Below are 16,076 nucleotides of genomic sequence, written 5' to 3' on the forward strand. Positions count from 1 at the left end.
ATCAATGTAGTTGTCCACAGTGATAACAGCGTATAAATGGTGAATGTCATGGTAAGTATAAATAATATGGGAGCATATCAATGTAGTTGTCCACAGGGATATCAACATACAAATGGTGATTGTCATGGTAAGTATGAATACTATGGGAGCATATCAATGTAGTTGTCCACAGGGATATCAACATATAAATGGTGATTGTCATGGTAAGTATGAATACTATGGGAGCATATCAATGTAGTTGTCCACAGGGATATCAGCATATAAATGGTGAATGTCATGGTAAGTATAAATAATATGGGAGCATATCAATGTAGTTGTCCACAGGGATATCAACATACAAATGGTGATTGTCATGGTAAGTATGAATACTATGGGAGCATATCAATGTAGTTGTCCACAGGGATATCAACATACAAATGGTGATTGTCATGGTAAGTATAAATACTATGGGAGCATATCAATGTAGTTGTCCACAGGGATATCAACATATAAATGGTGATTGTCATGGTAAGTATGAATACTATGGGAGCATATCAATGTAGTTGTCCACATGGATATCAACATATAAATGGTGAATGTCATGGTAAGTATGAATACTATGTAAGCATATCAATGTAGTTGTCCACAGGGATATCAACATATAAATGGTGAATGTCATAGTAAGTATGAATACTATGTAAGCATATCAATGTAGTTGTCCACAGGGATATCAACATATAAATGGTGATTGTCATGGTAAGTATGAATACTATGGGAGCATATCAATGTAGTTGTCCACAGGGATATCAACATATAAATGGTGAATGTCATAGTAAGTATGAATACTATAGGAGCATATCAATGTAGTTGTTCACAGGGATATCAACATATAAATGATTGTCATGGTAAGTATGAATACTATGGGAGCATATCAATGTAGTTGTCCACATGGATATCAACATATGAATGGTGAATGTCATGGGTAAGTATTTTTTGGTTATTTTCTTTCAATTCATGTCATTATTATGGGATATTGTGTGGATGACCATACATTTTTGTTTGTATTTTTGTTTGTAGACATTGATGAGTGCCTTGACTCTGATAGATGTACTCAAGGCTGCGTAAACTTTCCTGGCAGTTATTTCTGTATGTGTTCGCAGGGATATTCATTATCAGCCAACAGTCCAGGACAGTGTCAAGGTCAGTAATACTAGTAATTCTCATCTTTTAAATATTATGTAAAAAACAAGTCGTTGTTAAAGAGCAACGATCACCATTCCACATTGTTATCAATATGGTATCCATGACGTTTTCGACATGTTCAGAAAATAGGGACAAATTGTTTTTTGGGTAAAAACTGAAAATTGACTAAGATTTCGTCTGTTGGCTTCAAAATTCAGATTCATTTCCAGAAATGTTGAAGATTATAAAAAAAAAGTGCTGAAAAGTTTCGGCAAGAAAGTCTGGTTAGATCGAACGTAGACAGACTGACAATTATTATGTTATAACTCAAGACAAGACAATGTGTTGACAAACACATATCAGCTTATGCTACTGTGGTTAACCAGAAGCGCCCTCTAGGACCATAAAATCATCTATTTCTGCCTATCCTTGGGGCGGAGTTACATCACAAGATGTTCCACGTTGCTAAGACACGCACCACTGTACCGTGTATTTCTATGGGCTCTGTGCATGCTGCTGTTGAACGCCGGTCAAAAAGCCGGTGAAAAATAGCTAAATTTGAGAAAACAACACAAAGGATATTCTCCGGGTTTCCACGACTCCGCGTTCAATCTATGTATGGGCTGCAATGTACAATATCTATGTATCCTCGGGGGCAGAGCTGCGTCACAAGACGTTCCACGGTGCTAAAACGCGCACCACTGTACCATGTTTTTTCTATGGGTTCTGTGTGCGCTGCTGAGGAGCGCTGAACGCCGAGCGAAGAGCCGGTGAAAATTCGAGAAAACAACAGGAATTCAACTTTGAAGAAATCCTGAACAATCAAATTTATATGCGTTACACACACAGGGGTAATCTTGTTACACTGTTCAGGGAAGTCTCAACAACCATCCCAAAGTACTGTTTTCTGCGAGTATTTAGCCTTTGTTTTCACTGCAATGGTTGCCAGGCGGTGAAAATGCCCAGATGTCCACCCATGAGACTATCATAGAAAATTTAATTTTTATTTTCTTCCTAAGATTTGAATGAATGCAATGAGTTCAGTTCACAAGTTTGTGAATCAGGTTGTCAGAACAAAGATGGTTCCTATCAGTGTGACTGTAACCCTGGATACCAGCTTCATAGTAACGGACAAAACTGTGTAGGTAAGATGACATAATTTATACTAGTAACCTCTTATGTAGTGCTAAGTCAGATAAGGAATGGTTTTTTTGTGGGTAAACAACAAAATAACACATCGGGAGAGACAAATGTTCCATATCAAGATATATTATCTGTTGCCAAAACATATTGGAGGCCAATATAGTCCTTACGATATGGTTGTCAATGTATTCAAATAGATTTATGTTTATGAATCTTGTTTCTTTTCAAAGTGTATTTATTTAATAAAAATTGTTTATAAAAATTGTTTTCATACTTTTTCAATGGATTGAATTTACAAATGATGAGTTATTTTGCTATACCAAAGACACTAGTCATACTGTGTCATACATGACTTTGCCATTTATTATGGTTGTCTAAAAAACCCGGAACTGGAATCAGAACGTGAAATTAAAAATATTTCGACATACAGGTCATTTAATATAAGTGATATTGCATTAATGGACTTAGTTTGTATATTATTAATATTATTTATTTTATTTTATGTTTCTGCTTGAGGGCGCACTTCATGTCATGGGTCGATGTGTTACACACAAGTCCTGTGACGTCCTTGTTGCTTCCAAATATTTTTAATTTCACTTTCCGGTTCCGGGTTTTTTGGACAACCATTTATTATATAGAAATGTATACGATTGAATAAAATAAATCTAAAAACGATCACATCGTGATTTTCTATTTATATTCAATGTGTCCGAGTCCCTCACTGTTAGTTTGATGTCTTCTGTTGAAGTTGGTTTGACCCAACTTGTTTTAATCATGTAACGATCTCCAAGCGCACTTGACAAACCAGTCATCAACTTAGCTGGCAATGTTGTTATTTTGGAACAGTATGGTGGTGTCAGTAAATAATGGACAGGACAGCTTCCTTTATTTTCTACAAGACCCATGTGGAGTGAAGAACGAGATAAATTTTGTTTTTCTTTAAAACCTTTATGAGAATCTGATTTCTGAATTGATTATATATTTTTAGTGTTTGGTCAAAATACATATTATAATACTTGAAAATTTGGATTCTTTTGTTGAAATTTAAACTTATATGTGCAATATATTTAAATGTAATTTTTTATATTTGTTTCTCTGTTCAAAGATATTGATGAATGTGCAATGAATCCTGAGATATGTCATCAACTTTGTGAAAATATGTCTGGTTCTTTTCGTTGTGCCTGTTCCCCTGGTTACAAACTGGCTGCAGATGGTAGAATGTGTGAAGGTAGGAAGTGATTGCCATGGTTACAAAATTAATGATTAGATATGTTATAGATGAGAATACAGTCGTTGGTTATTTGCATTATTCAATTTTGTTGTCAACTTTTTAACCTGTCGAGTGTCAAAGTCAATTTTGTCAACTTTCATAAAAACAAAATTTGTTGTTGTTGTTTTTATTTCACCAGAAAATATACAATAAATAATATACACAATATTAATAATAGTAATTCTAGTGAGGACCACATATATAGTTCATACAATAGTCTAGTCTGTGGCCCTATAATACTGATGTTATTAATTATATGCATAGGGTACTTAGTTTGAAGATAAATGAGAAATAATTATTTACAGACTTTTAAACATTTACTGATTCAAGAGTTTTAATGTATTTTTAAATATTTTCCATATTTGCTCACAAAATTTTTAATAATCAGTAGCATAAAAAAATACATACAAATATGCAAATAATTGATGAGAACAATTACGACACTCAAAGAGTTAAATTACTGGTAGTTATTGGCCATGGCTGAGTATTAATACTAATAAATAATCACCATTACTCTCTTACTGTTACTGCTGAAGTCTTGACCAATAATAGATACATGGGTATGATAATAACAAGGAGGTAAGTTGTAGATGAAAATTTATGTCCTGAGAATATAAATAATCTGTTTCAGCAGATGTATTGTAATCATTTGCTGATTGCAATGTCGGGATGGTGTATGACATCAGTATTAATTTGGCTGAATTTAATAAGTCCAATATTCATTTTTATGAATTTTTTTATAATTTGTTATTTGCCAAGAAGGTTGTGAAATTGGTAAAATTTGTCATGCAAACTTCATATAGTGATTTTCTTTTATCATCATAAGAAGAGCATATCATGATGAAGTGATATTCATTTTTGATTTCTCTGAATACCAATTTAATGTAATTTTGGTGGTCTCTGTGAGCTTTGAAATCCATTGTATTATGCATGATTGCAGGGAAAAAGTGTGTTTATGGTTGTAAACACTACAGTTGTGGTCAGCACATGATACTGTGAAGGCTCTGTGCATTAGAAGATGCTGACAACACAACTTTGGTGTTTATAATCACAAACATACATACATGTACTATATGTCAATGCAAGTTGTGAATACAAACTTATACCACAACAAAAAGTGGTAAAATTGAAAGTCCAGAATGCAGATGATTTGCCTCATACTGAGTTTAATTTAGATATTCATTACTTTCATAAAGTAGGAAAAATCTATTGTATGCTCTGTTTGTTCAATAATAATTAAAATTACCAGTCCATTGCTCTTATGAATGTCAGAGGCTTTACATGATGTGGTTGATGTTGTGAGTTTGAATCCCACCCTAGCTCAACTATTTAGCACCACTGTTGACAATATATAGTAGAGCTGTTCATACATGTATTGTCGATTGTCCGTAGTTGTCCATTGTGCAGCTTCTTCCTTTGGCAGCAACTTTACATTTATGCCTACTTTATGAAAATGTCATGTATGCTAGCTTTGATACTTTACATGGGTGGACCTTTGCCTGATTTGTTCATTTCATGAAAACACCTTCAATTCAATTCTGCTATTTTAGTGCATACATTTTTGTATTTTTGGTGAAAATACTACTTTCAACTTTTTCTGTAAAATAGCTATCCCAATTACATTGATATTTTACTTGCAGGCACCTCGGGTGACAATAAGTATAATTTTCTATTTTTAATTTCTTGAGTAAAATAAATATTCAAGGCAATGGTGATTTTTGTGATTATATTATGACTAGCTGTGTACAATGATAAATAAAATGGCAGATGTGATGACTTACTCTGAAAAGACTAAAACCAATGAATTATCTATTTTTATTGCAGACATTAATGAATGCCTGCTTGAAAACAATGGTTGTGAACAAGGATGTGAAAACACCATAGGAAGTTATCGATGTATATGTCGTCATGGTTACGCTACAGCTGGACGCCAATGTCAGGGTAAGATGTACAATGAGGTTTTACAACACTATCCAAAATATGCAGTTAGATGATAGGGCAGTAATAACTAATGTGTAGAAGAGGTTAATGCTATCCCATACTGCCTCAGTGCATTCTTTGCAGTGTTCTCTTGTTTTGTTATTTCACATCTTTTTCTGCTTGTACAATGTAGTTATAATTTAGTTAGAGATATTAGTGTACATTCCCGTTGTCGTGACTGAAATGAACAAGAGAATATTTTCAAATTATGCACTTTTATGGTTCTAATCCATTCAAACTATGATATTTTTAAAACTCATTGCATGTGTGTGAACTGATTATCTTTGCAAACTGTTATTCAGTGCCAACATTGTCATGAATCACATATTTTTAGAAAAGGATGTTTGCCTTGTGATCCTCTTGCAATTTGTGATGTCTTCAGTTTTATTTTATTTTCAACAAATGTAATAATAATAATATTTAATAATAATACAGGGAAATCAATAAATAAATAGCTAAAGTAAATAGATACAAGTAAATTATGAAAATATGTAAGATAATAATAATGATAAACTTTCAATAATCTATGGCAGGGAAACAGAAATAGCACAATATGGCTAGTCGAGTCTGTTTCTCTAAAATATATTGGAAAATATTTATTAATGTCACCACTTATATACCCTCATCTTATAAATTCTTGCTTGTATATTGATTGTAGATGAGAATGAATGTAGTTCATTTGGTATGTGTTCTCATCAGTGTATCAACACAGATGGAGGATTCCAGTGTTTATGTCCACATGGCTATGTACTACAATCTAATGCTGGCCACTGTCAAGGTACGTGAATAATTATCAGTACAAATATAGGCATCCAAGGTGGAGTTTAGAGTTATTCACAGAGATTTTTTTAAACAACGGAACATGGGCGCATGCCCTCGTTACCCTGGGGAGCAGATCCTCTGGCAACTATAAAATTCTGATTGACCATGGATCACATGTGACCACAGTCTTCAACTGTGACCTATCTGATAGTAATTTTGGCCCCAAGGAAGCCATAGAATGCTCCATTTTAACTTAGAATTATTAAAAATTCCACACCCTGGTAGAGAGAACCCTATCTCCCCCACTTGGTTGGGTCGCTAAATTGCAGTGCTCCCTCTTGTAGTTTTTTTCTAGAAAACCCCCTGGAGGTATTATGAAAATGACATAATTCTACTCTTTTTGTAACAAATAGGAACAGATTTACGACCAGCACACACTGACTGACTTGATCTACACGCATACATTTTAAATTCAGTTGCGGCCAAATCGGTTCATGCAGTCTTTACAATTTCAGGACTTTGTGCTACACACTCTTCTATGACTAAACACATCTGACAACATTTGTTTTGCATTTAACTTGCCTCATTTCCTTTTTATTAACATGCAAGTGGCATTTATAGGACCATTCTGCTACACTTTCTGTATCCTAATTACTATTGCTGTGTTGTGGCATCAGCAGTGATACCTGTGCATTTTTATTTGTAATAATTCCTAGATATGTTTCCATGAAACAACACCGATTGTATTTATTCTGTATTCGCAAAGGAACTTGCAGAGTTTAACTTAATCTGAAATAAAAACCAAAAATGTTTTTAAAACAGGATTATACTGCACACTTGGGCTACTTATATATATCTTACAAAATTCTAAGAATGTTAGATGTTCTTTTTGCAGTTGTTTTATGAAAATTGTATATTTCCTGAAACCTGCACAGTATTAATATCATTTCCATATTTGTTAACACATTACCTGATGTTATATGTACCATTCCTATTGGCATTCCGTGGATGATTTGTTAAAGGGCGGCAATCTTCGCGCTGCGCATGTGTGACATTTGTGTTTATAAACATTAATTTTCCCACAATCTAATGCAATGCGCTCTTCTACGGAAAATTACTAGTATGAGGTTTGACTTGGACGCGATTTGCACTAATTACTGCCAATGACTTCTTCGATACCTCCAATAACCTTCTATATACCTAATTAAAGCTTGGTAACGTCTCAGTTTGTACTCGTTGATCTTCGCAACAGTCAAAGTTGCCATCCTTGTTTATATGAGACCCATATATCTCACGCATGCGTGGCACGACGACTACCGCCCTTCAAGCACACACATTATTTTTCTTGTAGATCTTGATGAGTGTTCTTTAGCGAATCGAGGTGGCTGTCAACAACATTGTATCAACACAGTTGGAAGTTATCATTGTACATGTAATCCCCAATATAGACTTCACTTTGATAAGAAACGGTGCATACCATTAAATGGTGGGGGGTGTGTAGGTGATTGTACTGAGCAGGGTGACACCTGTCCACCCGGTTATCGTCCGACTATAAATGGATGTGTTGGTAAGTGAAAATATGTCTGCTAAATTGACAAAACCTGTAATAAAATGATTATTGGGCCAATTTGAAGAGAAAAAAGTAATTGTTTTTGTTCGTGTTTGCAGAAGTTACGAAAGTTAAATTTTTGTGGCAAATGACAAAATTATCAATATTCAATAAAATTTCATTGACTGGTGGCAATTTATGTTCGAAATACTCTGTAAAATGTTTGATCAGAAGTGTTAGTGTAATCAAAACTTGGTACATGTATGAGCATGCATTTTGTAGCCACAGGTTGATCAATTTTGTTCAGACTTGGTAAAGCAACGAAATACATATACAATGTTGTTAAAACTTTCATAATATGAAGGATATCAAACAATATAAGGACTTCACAATATGATTTTTCATAATTTAATTTGTTTTTTTCAATCTATAGATATTGATGAATGTAGTAATAACTACAGATCTAGGGGGTCTTGTTCATCTTCTATTTGTCATGGATCTAGAGGGACACCTTGTAGTCATGGTTGTGTTAATACTGAGGGCAGTTTTCATTGCATCTGCCCTCCTGGTCATGTTTTACAAATTGATGGTAAAACTTGCATCTCAGGTGAGTTTATATTGTTTAATGACAAAATTAAATTCAGTGAATACTTTAAATCTGTTTAATTTTGCGAGAGACAAATATTCCATACATCACCAAAAACATAGGTCATACATGTAGGTCAATCCATTTTACAAATATCCCAGATTTCACCCAAATTCGAAATGGCCGCCATTTGAGGTTCTAATGGTATGACGTAAAAAAATAAATAAAGTGTGTTGAGCAATTTATATTTTGCTAATAAAGAATAATTAACCTGGTTGATGGTACAGTGGTTAGTGTTTTTGCCTCGCACCAGGGAGGTTTTGGTGTTGATTCCAGGACTGTTAACACACCAGTATAAATCAGAGTAAAGACTGCCTTTGGCTTCTAAACATGGGGTATTATGTTTTGGAGATTAATTCACACACACACACACACACATTTGCAATAAACACCAAAAACAAAAAACATCTGAAGTGACAGCAGTGAATTCAATGTCTGGAAATGTTGAATGGCACCAGAAATATTTGAAAAAAAAAAAAATAGTTTATAAATGATTAGAAAAATTTTCTCCTGAAATGTAATTTGATAACATTTCTGAAGATGATACTTTCAGAGAGTTGCAACTAAATTAGATTTCATTTGTTAATTTCATAACATTTTTGAATGATTCTTGTAATTAAATAAATATAAAAAGAAAAGAATATTTGTTTATCTTTCAGATCCTGGTGATGTTAACTGCAATCCTGTATGTCTGAATGGTGGGATGTGTCAACTTTCTGACGGTTGTTTTACAAGCTGTTCAAACACTGTGTGTATTTGTTTGCCTGGATTTTCGGGACTTCAATGTGAAATTGGTTAGTTATAAATACTATATTCTTGTGACAGATTTACAGTGATTTTCCAAATTTTATTCTTTCTCAGTAAAGTTTCTGAATATCATGGTGGTACAACTTGATTGTTCAATGTTGTAGTCACTTTGAGTTATAACTTACATTGTATTTAATTTCTGTATCTGAAATTTTTACACATATATGTATGTTATTTTCTGTAATAATCTCTATTTGCTTATACTGGGAAGGAAACATAACAGTTTGTATTTATTGACAACTGATTATTTTGCTAATCTTGAAGACAGTTGAATCACTTATCAAAATGAGTTCCTAAAAACATGTCTAGATTGGTCAGAAACACATTCCAGTCATGTTCTGTACCTACTTCACATTCATGTTTAAGGTAGAGATGCAGTTTATTTGTGAATTTCAATCAAAAATAGTTTTTTTCGTTTTTTATATAGATTTTTATCTAAAGAACATTCTGTGAAAATTTGACCAATGAATTCTTATTGGAACACCGTTAAAATTGCTGTTTATTTTCTGGTTAAAAATAAAAAACACTCACACGTGGCAATGTTTATGTCCAATTGCCTAATTTGCATGAGTAACCAAATAACAGGACCTTTGATTGACAATATGCAAATCGAGATTGTACGGGTCATAGTTCATTCAATTCACGCGCATGTGCAATTATTCTCAAATCAGTTCTCGCTCGCTAGCAAACCAAACATATTTCCTCAGCGTTTTTTCCTAATTTTTATCATTACATTATGCGTGGTGTGAAAGAGAGGTAGAAAGAAAATTCAGATGATTTCTATGTCGGAAGATGCAAAAGCTACACTGAAGGCATCAGCCCACCGAACGAAAACCAAAATTGATGTGAGCGTCCAAACATGACTTTCCCTGAAGGCATGAATCCGAGTTTCTGATTGACTGAGAGATTTTATTTTTAAATAATTGTTCTCAAAAAATAAACTGAGCATGTGAAGAATAATTTAACATTGTTTACAGTGATAACTGCTCATTGTCGAAACGAAGCTTACCCATTCACGCTAGTCACAAAAAACATCATACTCTTGAATAGGCGTCAATGACTACGGTAAAACTTAGACTCTATTTTAGGCACCAGGAATGATTGAAATATCCGAAAATGACGCCAAAATACACCTTAAAAGTCCATTTTATTTTTTTTCTAAATCCCATCCCGAATTTCGATCGCTCGAAAATGCACCTTAATTTTGCACTCTTAAAACATGTCAGATTTCCAACACTAATTTTAATTTTAAAACTTTTACGTTAGGAGCTGGAGCTCTCTTCCTGCAGGCGACCGTCGCCGGTAGTACAACAGCATGTTTTGTACGTACATCCGTGGGCTGATTGTCTGCGACTGTCTTAGAAAATCCCTGAATAAGGCGTTGCCAACATCGGAAAAATAAAAAAATGTCTCTTTAAAAAACGAACATAATTCAAATATTTCTTTTAACAAATATGTTGCAGTGGGAAAAATGGAATTGGAAACGATGAACAAAACTTCTGTGCCTCGCGTCTCGATTCTAGGATTACGCGATTATTCATTATTGTGCGTTCGCTTCCTGGAGTTGGTTCTCAATACTACATAAAAATCATCAATGATAAATAATTTAATATCCCACTTTGTACTCTTCACGGTAAACCATAGGCTCTGAAATACTCGTAGATTTTTTATTGAAAATACATCGAAGAGAAGCCATGATGTTTTGATCGTGATAAAAGGTCACCTTCCTAGGACCGCCCCCTGTTTAATAATTCATGAGATGACGTCATATTTACTGGGCATTGCCACGTGTTTTTACCGACCCCATCAAAACACTGGTATGAATGACGTGTTTCTGATTTATATATTCAAGAGCAGTTGTTCTGGTCCAACGATTTTACATAAAATGTCTATGTCTATACGTCAACTTTCAATTTCAATAGTCTAGAAAGTATGACAAAGTATGACAAAGCAGTAATTCCCGGTTTAACGCGCAAATATGCAAAATAGCCTTTTTCTCGTCTTCTATTTTTGGTGAATTCTTGGGTTTTAAATTAAAATAGCTGATAGACGCTTTGGCCATTTGCCTCGAAATTTTCACACATTATTGACAAGGTGTTCCCCCTTCAAAATGCGTCCGGACAGTTTATTACGGCGAGTGGAACAAAAATAACAAGTCCGCAATTAACATGGATATATAAATTATGCAAAAATAGAAAAGAGTGAACTTTGAGGTCATGCTGTGCGACTTTGAAAGTCGTTAGAGAGATGAGTGGACGCATTTGAATTAGTAGTATACCAAGGTATCCAGTGATGTCATTTTACCCACAAATGGACTTGAAGTTTTTAAGCTAAGTTTTTTTTAAACCACTTTTGTCCAAAAAAGCATATTTTTGACCCAAAATCAAAAACGCATTCTGGATATTTAAAATAAAGACAAGTTTTACAAAGTTTGTATAATAAGCTTTCAGAAAATATATAACATGTTGGATATATAATACCATCTTCATTGTCTAATTACTCAATTAAAAAGCAAGTCAAATAAACTGCATCTCTACCTTAAAGCACAGTGGTCGTCGTGCTGCGCATGTGCCACATTTGTGTTGATAAACATTGATTTTCTCACAATCCAATGCGCTCTTCAAATGGAAATCACAAGTATGAGGTTTGACCTGGGCACTACTTCCTTTGATACCTTCCAATTACATGAAAATACTTAATTAAAGCTTGGAAACGTGTCAGTTCGTACTTGTTGATCTGCGCAACAGTCAAAGTCGCCATCTTTGTTTATATGAGACGACTACCATGCTTTAAAAATTATAATTGTTTAAAAATTGTACTTGTTTTAAACTCATTGGCGTGGTTCTCCAATACGCATGGGACATAACTGAAATTGTTTCAGACATGTCACAAACATATAGTTCAATTTTAGAGTGATGCTGTCTTAACATTTTCAGCACCACATTTTTTTCCAGCTTAAATTTAAATAAATTTTTCAATGAAATCAATCTTAATTTCAGACCAAACAGACAAAATGTGACATTTCTTCTAGTTTTTGATAAACAAATTTGAAATTTTCGCAACATTTCGTTTAGAAAAAAGCAGACTAAAATGAAACTATTTTGTGGATGATGCCTGAAGTTGACTTTGCCACTCAAAAGGTTAAGCTTGTGATTTCACAAGTTATATTTTTGATCAAGTATTTTATTAACTCATAGCACCCTACTGAAGGAGGTTAAAGGTTACAAAAGAAAATTACAGATAAAAATTACCAACAACAACCCAAAACAAACTAAATTGTAGCTAGTAAAGGAATTATATTTTAATAAAATAAAATGAAACACCAACAAAAAACTATAAACTGAATATAAAAACAAAAACCCAATGAACATATAATAGATATAAAAAAAAGTCAATGACTTAGTCTAATAACAAAGCTGTATTTCAGATATTGTGCCAAGGGAATTGTTAAGTTATCATTTGACATTATTTTTATGAATTTATTTTCAGGTATAAGATTTGTAAAGTCAGGAATAATCTTTTCAGCTTCATTGTATAAAACGTCCCTCTCTTTACTATATACTGGGCATATTATGAGAAAGTGATGTTCATCTTCAATATAATTTTTATTACACAATTTGCAGATTATGTCGCTACTTTTGATTCTTGATATCTTCACTAAAACTCTTCTTAATGATGCAGATTATAATAATTACAGGTGATAATAGCTGCCAGTTTGAATGCAGTAATGGTGGACAGTGCATCGATGGTCATTGTGTTTGCCCACCAGGACTGAGTGGTGTATCATGTCAAATAGGTAATTAGTCATTTTTAATATTTAAAATGGTTGGATTTTACTAAAATTTAAAACACAGGCTATAATAATTTTTTTTTTCGAATAGATTGATTACATTTGCTGGAAAGTACATGTATGTGAACTTGTGTCCTGATATGCAGGGGTTACGTTAAGAGCCGGCCACTGGCCATATGGCCTGCTATAAGTCCAAATTGGCTGTCTAATCTCTGCTCTCTTGACCGTCTATGCCGGTCTTTTTACTTTGGCCTGTTGTTACAGAATGATAGTCTGCTATTAAGTGCATTTGTGAAACCCCTGGATATGAATTCTAATTTAGATTTTTCTATTCAACCTTCTTGCTTTAGATGAGAATGAATGTGAAACAGAGATTGGAGAGTCATGTGAATATCAATGTCAGAATACATTTGGAAGTTATCATTGTTTATGTCCAGCAGAATCCACATTGAATTCAGATGGCATGACTTGTAAAGGTAGGTGTCAGAATACATTCAGAAGTTATCGGTGTTTATGTCCAGTTGAATCCACATTGAATTCAGATGGCATGACTTGCAAAGGTAGCTTTCAGAATACATTCAGAAGTTGTCAGTGTTTATGTCCAGTTGAATCCACATTGAATTCAGATGGCATGACTTGCAAAGGTAGGTGTCAGAATACATTCAGAAGTTATCATTGTTTATGTCCAGTTGAATCCACATTGAATTCAGATGGCATGACTTGCAAAGGTAGCTTTCAGAATACATTCAGAAGTTGTCAGTGTTTATGTCCAGTTGAATCCACATTGAATTCAGATGGCATGACTTGCAAAGGTAGGTGTCAGAATACATTCAGAAGTTATCATTGTTTATGTCCAGTTGAATCCACATTGAATTCAGATGGCATGACTTGCAAAGGTAGGTGTCAGAATACATTCAGAAGTTGTCAGTGTTTATGTCCAGTTGAATCCACATTGAATTCAGATGGCATGACTTGCAAAGGTAGGTGTCAGAATACATTCAGAAGTTGTCAGTGTTTATGTCCAGTTGAATCCACATTGAATTCAGATGGCATGACTTGCAAAGGTAGGTGTCAGAATACATTTAAAAGTTGTCAGTTCTAATATCCAGTTAAATCCACATTGAATTCAGATGGCATGACTTGCAAAGGTAGGTGTCAGAATACATTTGAAAGTTATCATTGTTTATGTCCAACAGAATCCACATTAAATTCAGATAGTATGATTTGCAAAGGTAGGTGTCAGAATACATTCAGAATTTGTCAGTGTTTATGTCCAACAGAATCCACATTGAATTCAGATGGCATGACTTGCAAAGGTAGGTGTCAGAATACATTTGAAAGTTATCATTGTTTATGTCCAACAGAATCCACATTAAATTCAGATAGTATGATTTGCAAAGGTAGGTGTCAGAATACATTCAGAATTTGTCAGTGTTTATGTCCAACAGAATCCACATTGAATTCAGATGGCATGACTTGCAGAATTTGGCAGTGTTTAGGGTACCGGGGGTATGTCCAGTTAAATCCACAGTGATTTCAATGGCATGACTTGTAAAGGCAAGTATCTGAAGTTATTAGTGTTAACGTCCAGCAGAATCCACATTGAATTCAGATGACATGTCCATATGAATACAACTAGTAGTTTTCAATCTGCATAAAGGCAATGAGGCAAGTGAGACAGAAGGGATTTCACTGACATTCTTTTTCTATTTCAGTTATAGCCTGTTTTCCAGAATGCATGAATGGAGGCAGTTGTATCAATGGTGTCTGTGAGTGCCAGTCAGGATATACTGGGCCTACATGCCAACAAGGTATTTAATATTGTCCTTATTTGTATGAAGTCTATAAACTGAGACTTTATACACAAATATGTGAGTGAAACAAACCTTCTCCACATGTGGCAACCATATCTAAACTGACAAGTGCAACACAGTACTAGGTGGATAACAAACAATCAGCAAGGACAAAACAACTGACATGTACAATACAATGCATCCTATGATAAACATGAAAGTAAAACAATGGGAAATAACATGTCTAATCAAAATCAATATCAATTAAGTCCATGAATCATTTCCTGTATTATGGTTATGAATTTTGGATATAGAATGTTACGTTACTATACAACAGTTAGTGTCTCTATCTGTTTAAAACCTAAATAGTATCCATTTTGTATACATTTTGTGTTTTTGTTCTGAACTGTCTAATGTCACTGGTTTTGTTTGCAGTAATTACAACTGCCATAACACAATAATAAAAGTGAATGTCTAGACTGATTTAAGAGTTGTTTTTAATGTTTAATTTTATATTAAAATATGAATTTAAGTTCATTAATTTATTAAGTGCTTTAGACACTTAATATTCTATTGACCTTTTGCCGAATGTGTATAATCTATTTTGAAAGTAGTTGATAGTTATAGTTTTGTTTAGTGACCATACTGCTGTATGAACCATAAATACATGTAGTGTTGTCAATAAATTGTTGTTGTGTTATTAAAATATCAAAATGATACCTATTGTTTTAGATAAAGATGAGTGTGCAGTTGAAAATGGAGGTTGTGAGTACATTTGTAGAAACACCTATGGCAGCTACGTGTGCTTTTGTCCAAGAGGATCCTCTCTAACTGAGGATAGGAAAACATGTACAGGTAACCAACTGAAGGATGGCTGATGCTCTCAATACCAACCCTTGTCTTTAAAGTGCCTGTGCAATGCCCACCCTCACGTTTCCCATTTTAGATCTGTGTCCCACTGAAATGGGCAGGTATTGATTTTTTTGCTGAAAATGATTACTCGTATCCAAGTAAAGTTGGGATATTTCTTGTGTTGTAGCCACGCCCATCTATCCTGAAACGGTCAACTGTTTCCAGATTTCCGACTCTCGCCGAAAGTGCACCACCAAATGCCAAAATGTGAGAGGAAGTCATACCCCTGAGCTATAATAACACTGGTCATTCAGTATACTTTT

General features: G+C 34.0%; 1 protein-coding gene across 1 annotated transcript; it reads left to right on the forward strand.

Annotated features, from left to right (window-relative positions):
- Window positions 1–209: 209 nt before the first annotated feature.
- Window positions 210–14,642, forward strand: LOC144363077 (uncharacterized). The gene is made up of 14 exons (XM_085498998.1): window positions 210–279; window positions 1,057–1,179; window positions 2,181–2,306; window positions 3,410–3,532; window positions 5,399–5,515; window positions 6,213–6,332; window positions 7,668–7,883; window positions 8,299–8,472; window positions 9,171–9,305; window positions 13,016–13,114; window positions 13,459–13,584; window positions 13,798–13,920; window positions 14,305–14,424; window positions 14,557–14,642. Exons 1-14 carry the CDS (start codon window positions 210–212, stop codon window positions 14,640–14,642), a joined length of 1,758 nt encoding a protein of 585 aa, XP_085355124.1.
- The last annotated feature ends 1,434 nt before the right edge of the window (window positions 14,643–16,076 follow it).

This window comes from Saccoglossus kowalevskii, chromosome 5 (assembly GCF_978046115.1).
Source record: "Saccoglossus kowalevskii chromosome 5, keSacKowa6.1, whole genome shotgun sequence".
Lineage (NCBI taxonomy): Eukaryota > Metazoa > Hemichordata > Enteropneusta > Harrimaniidae > Saccoglossus > Saccoglossus kowalevskii.

Coding starts and splice junctions, on each gene's coding strand:
- LOC144363077 (XM_085498998.1), top strand. CDS start 210: ATGAATACTATGGGAGCATATCAATGTAGTTGTCCACAGGGATATCAG. Junction 280..1,056: donor TATAAATGGTGAATGTCATG/GTAAGTATAAAT, acceptor TTTTGTTTGTAG/ACATTGATGAGTGCCTTGAC. Junction 8,473..9,170: donor TGGTAAAACTTGCATCTCAG/GTGAGTTTATAT, acceptor TTTATCTTTCAG/ATCCTGGTGATGTTAACTGC.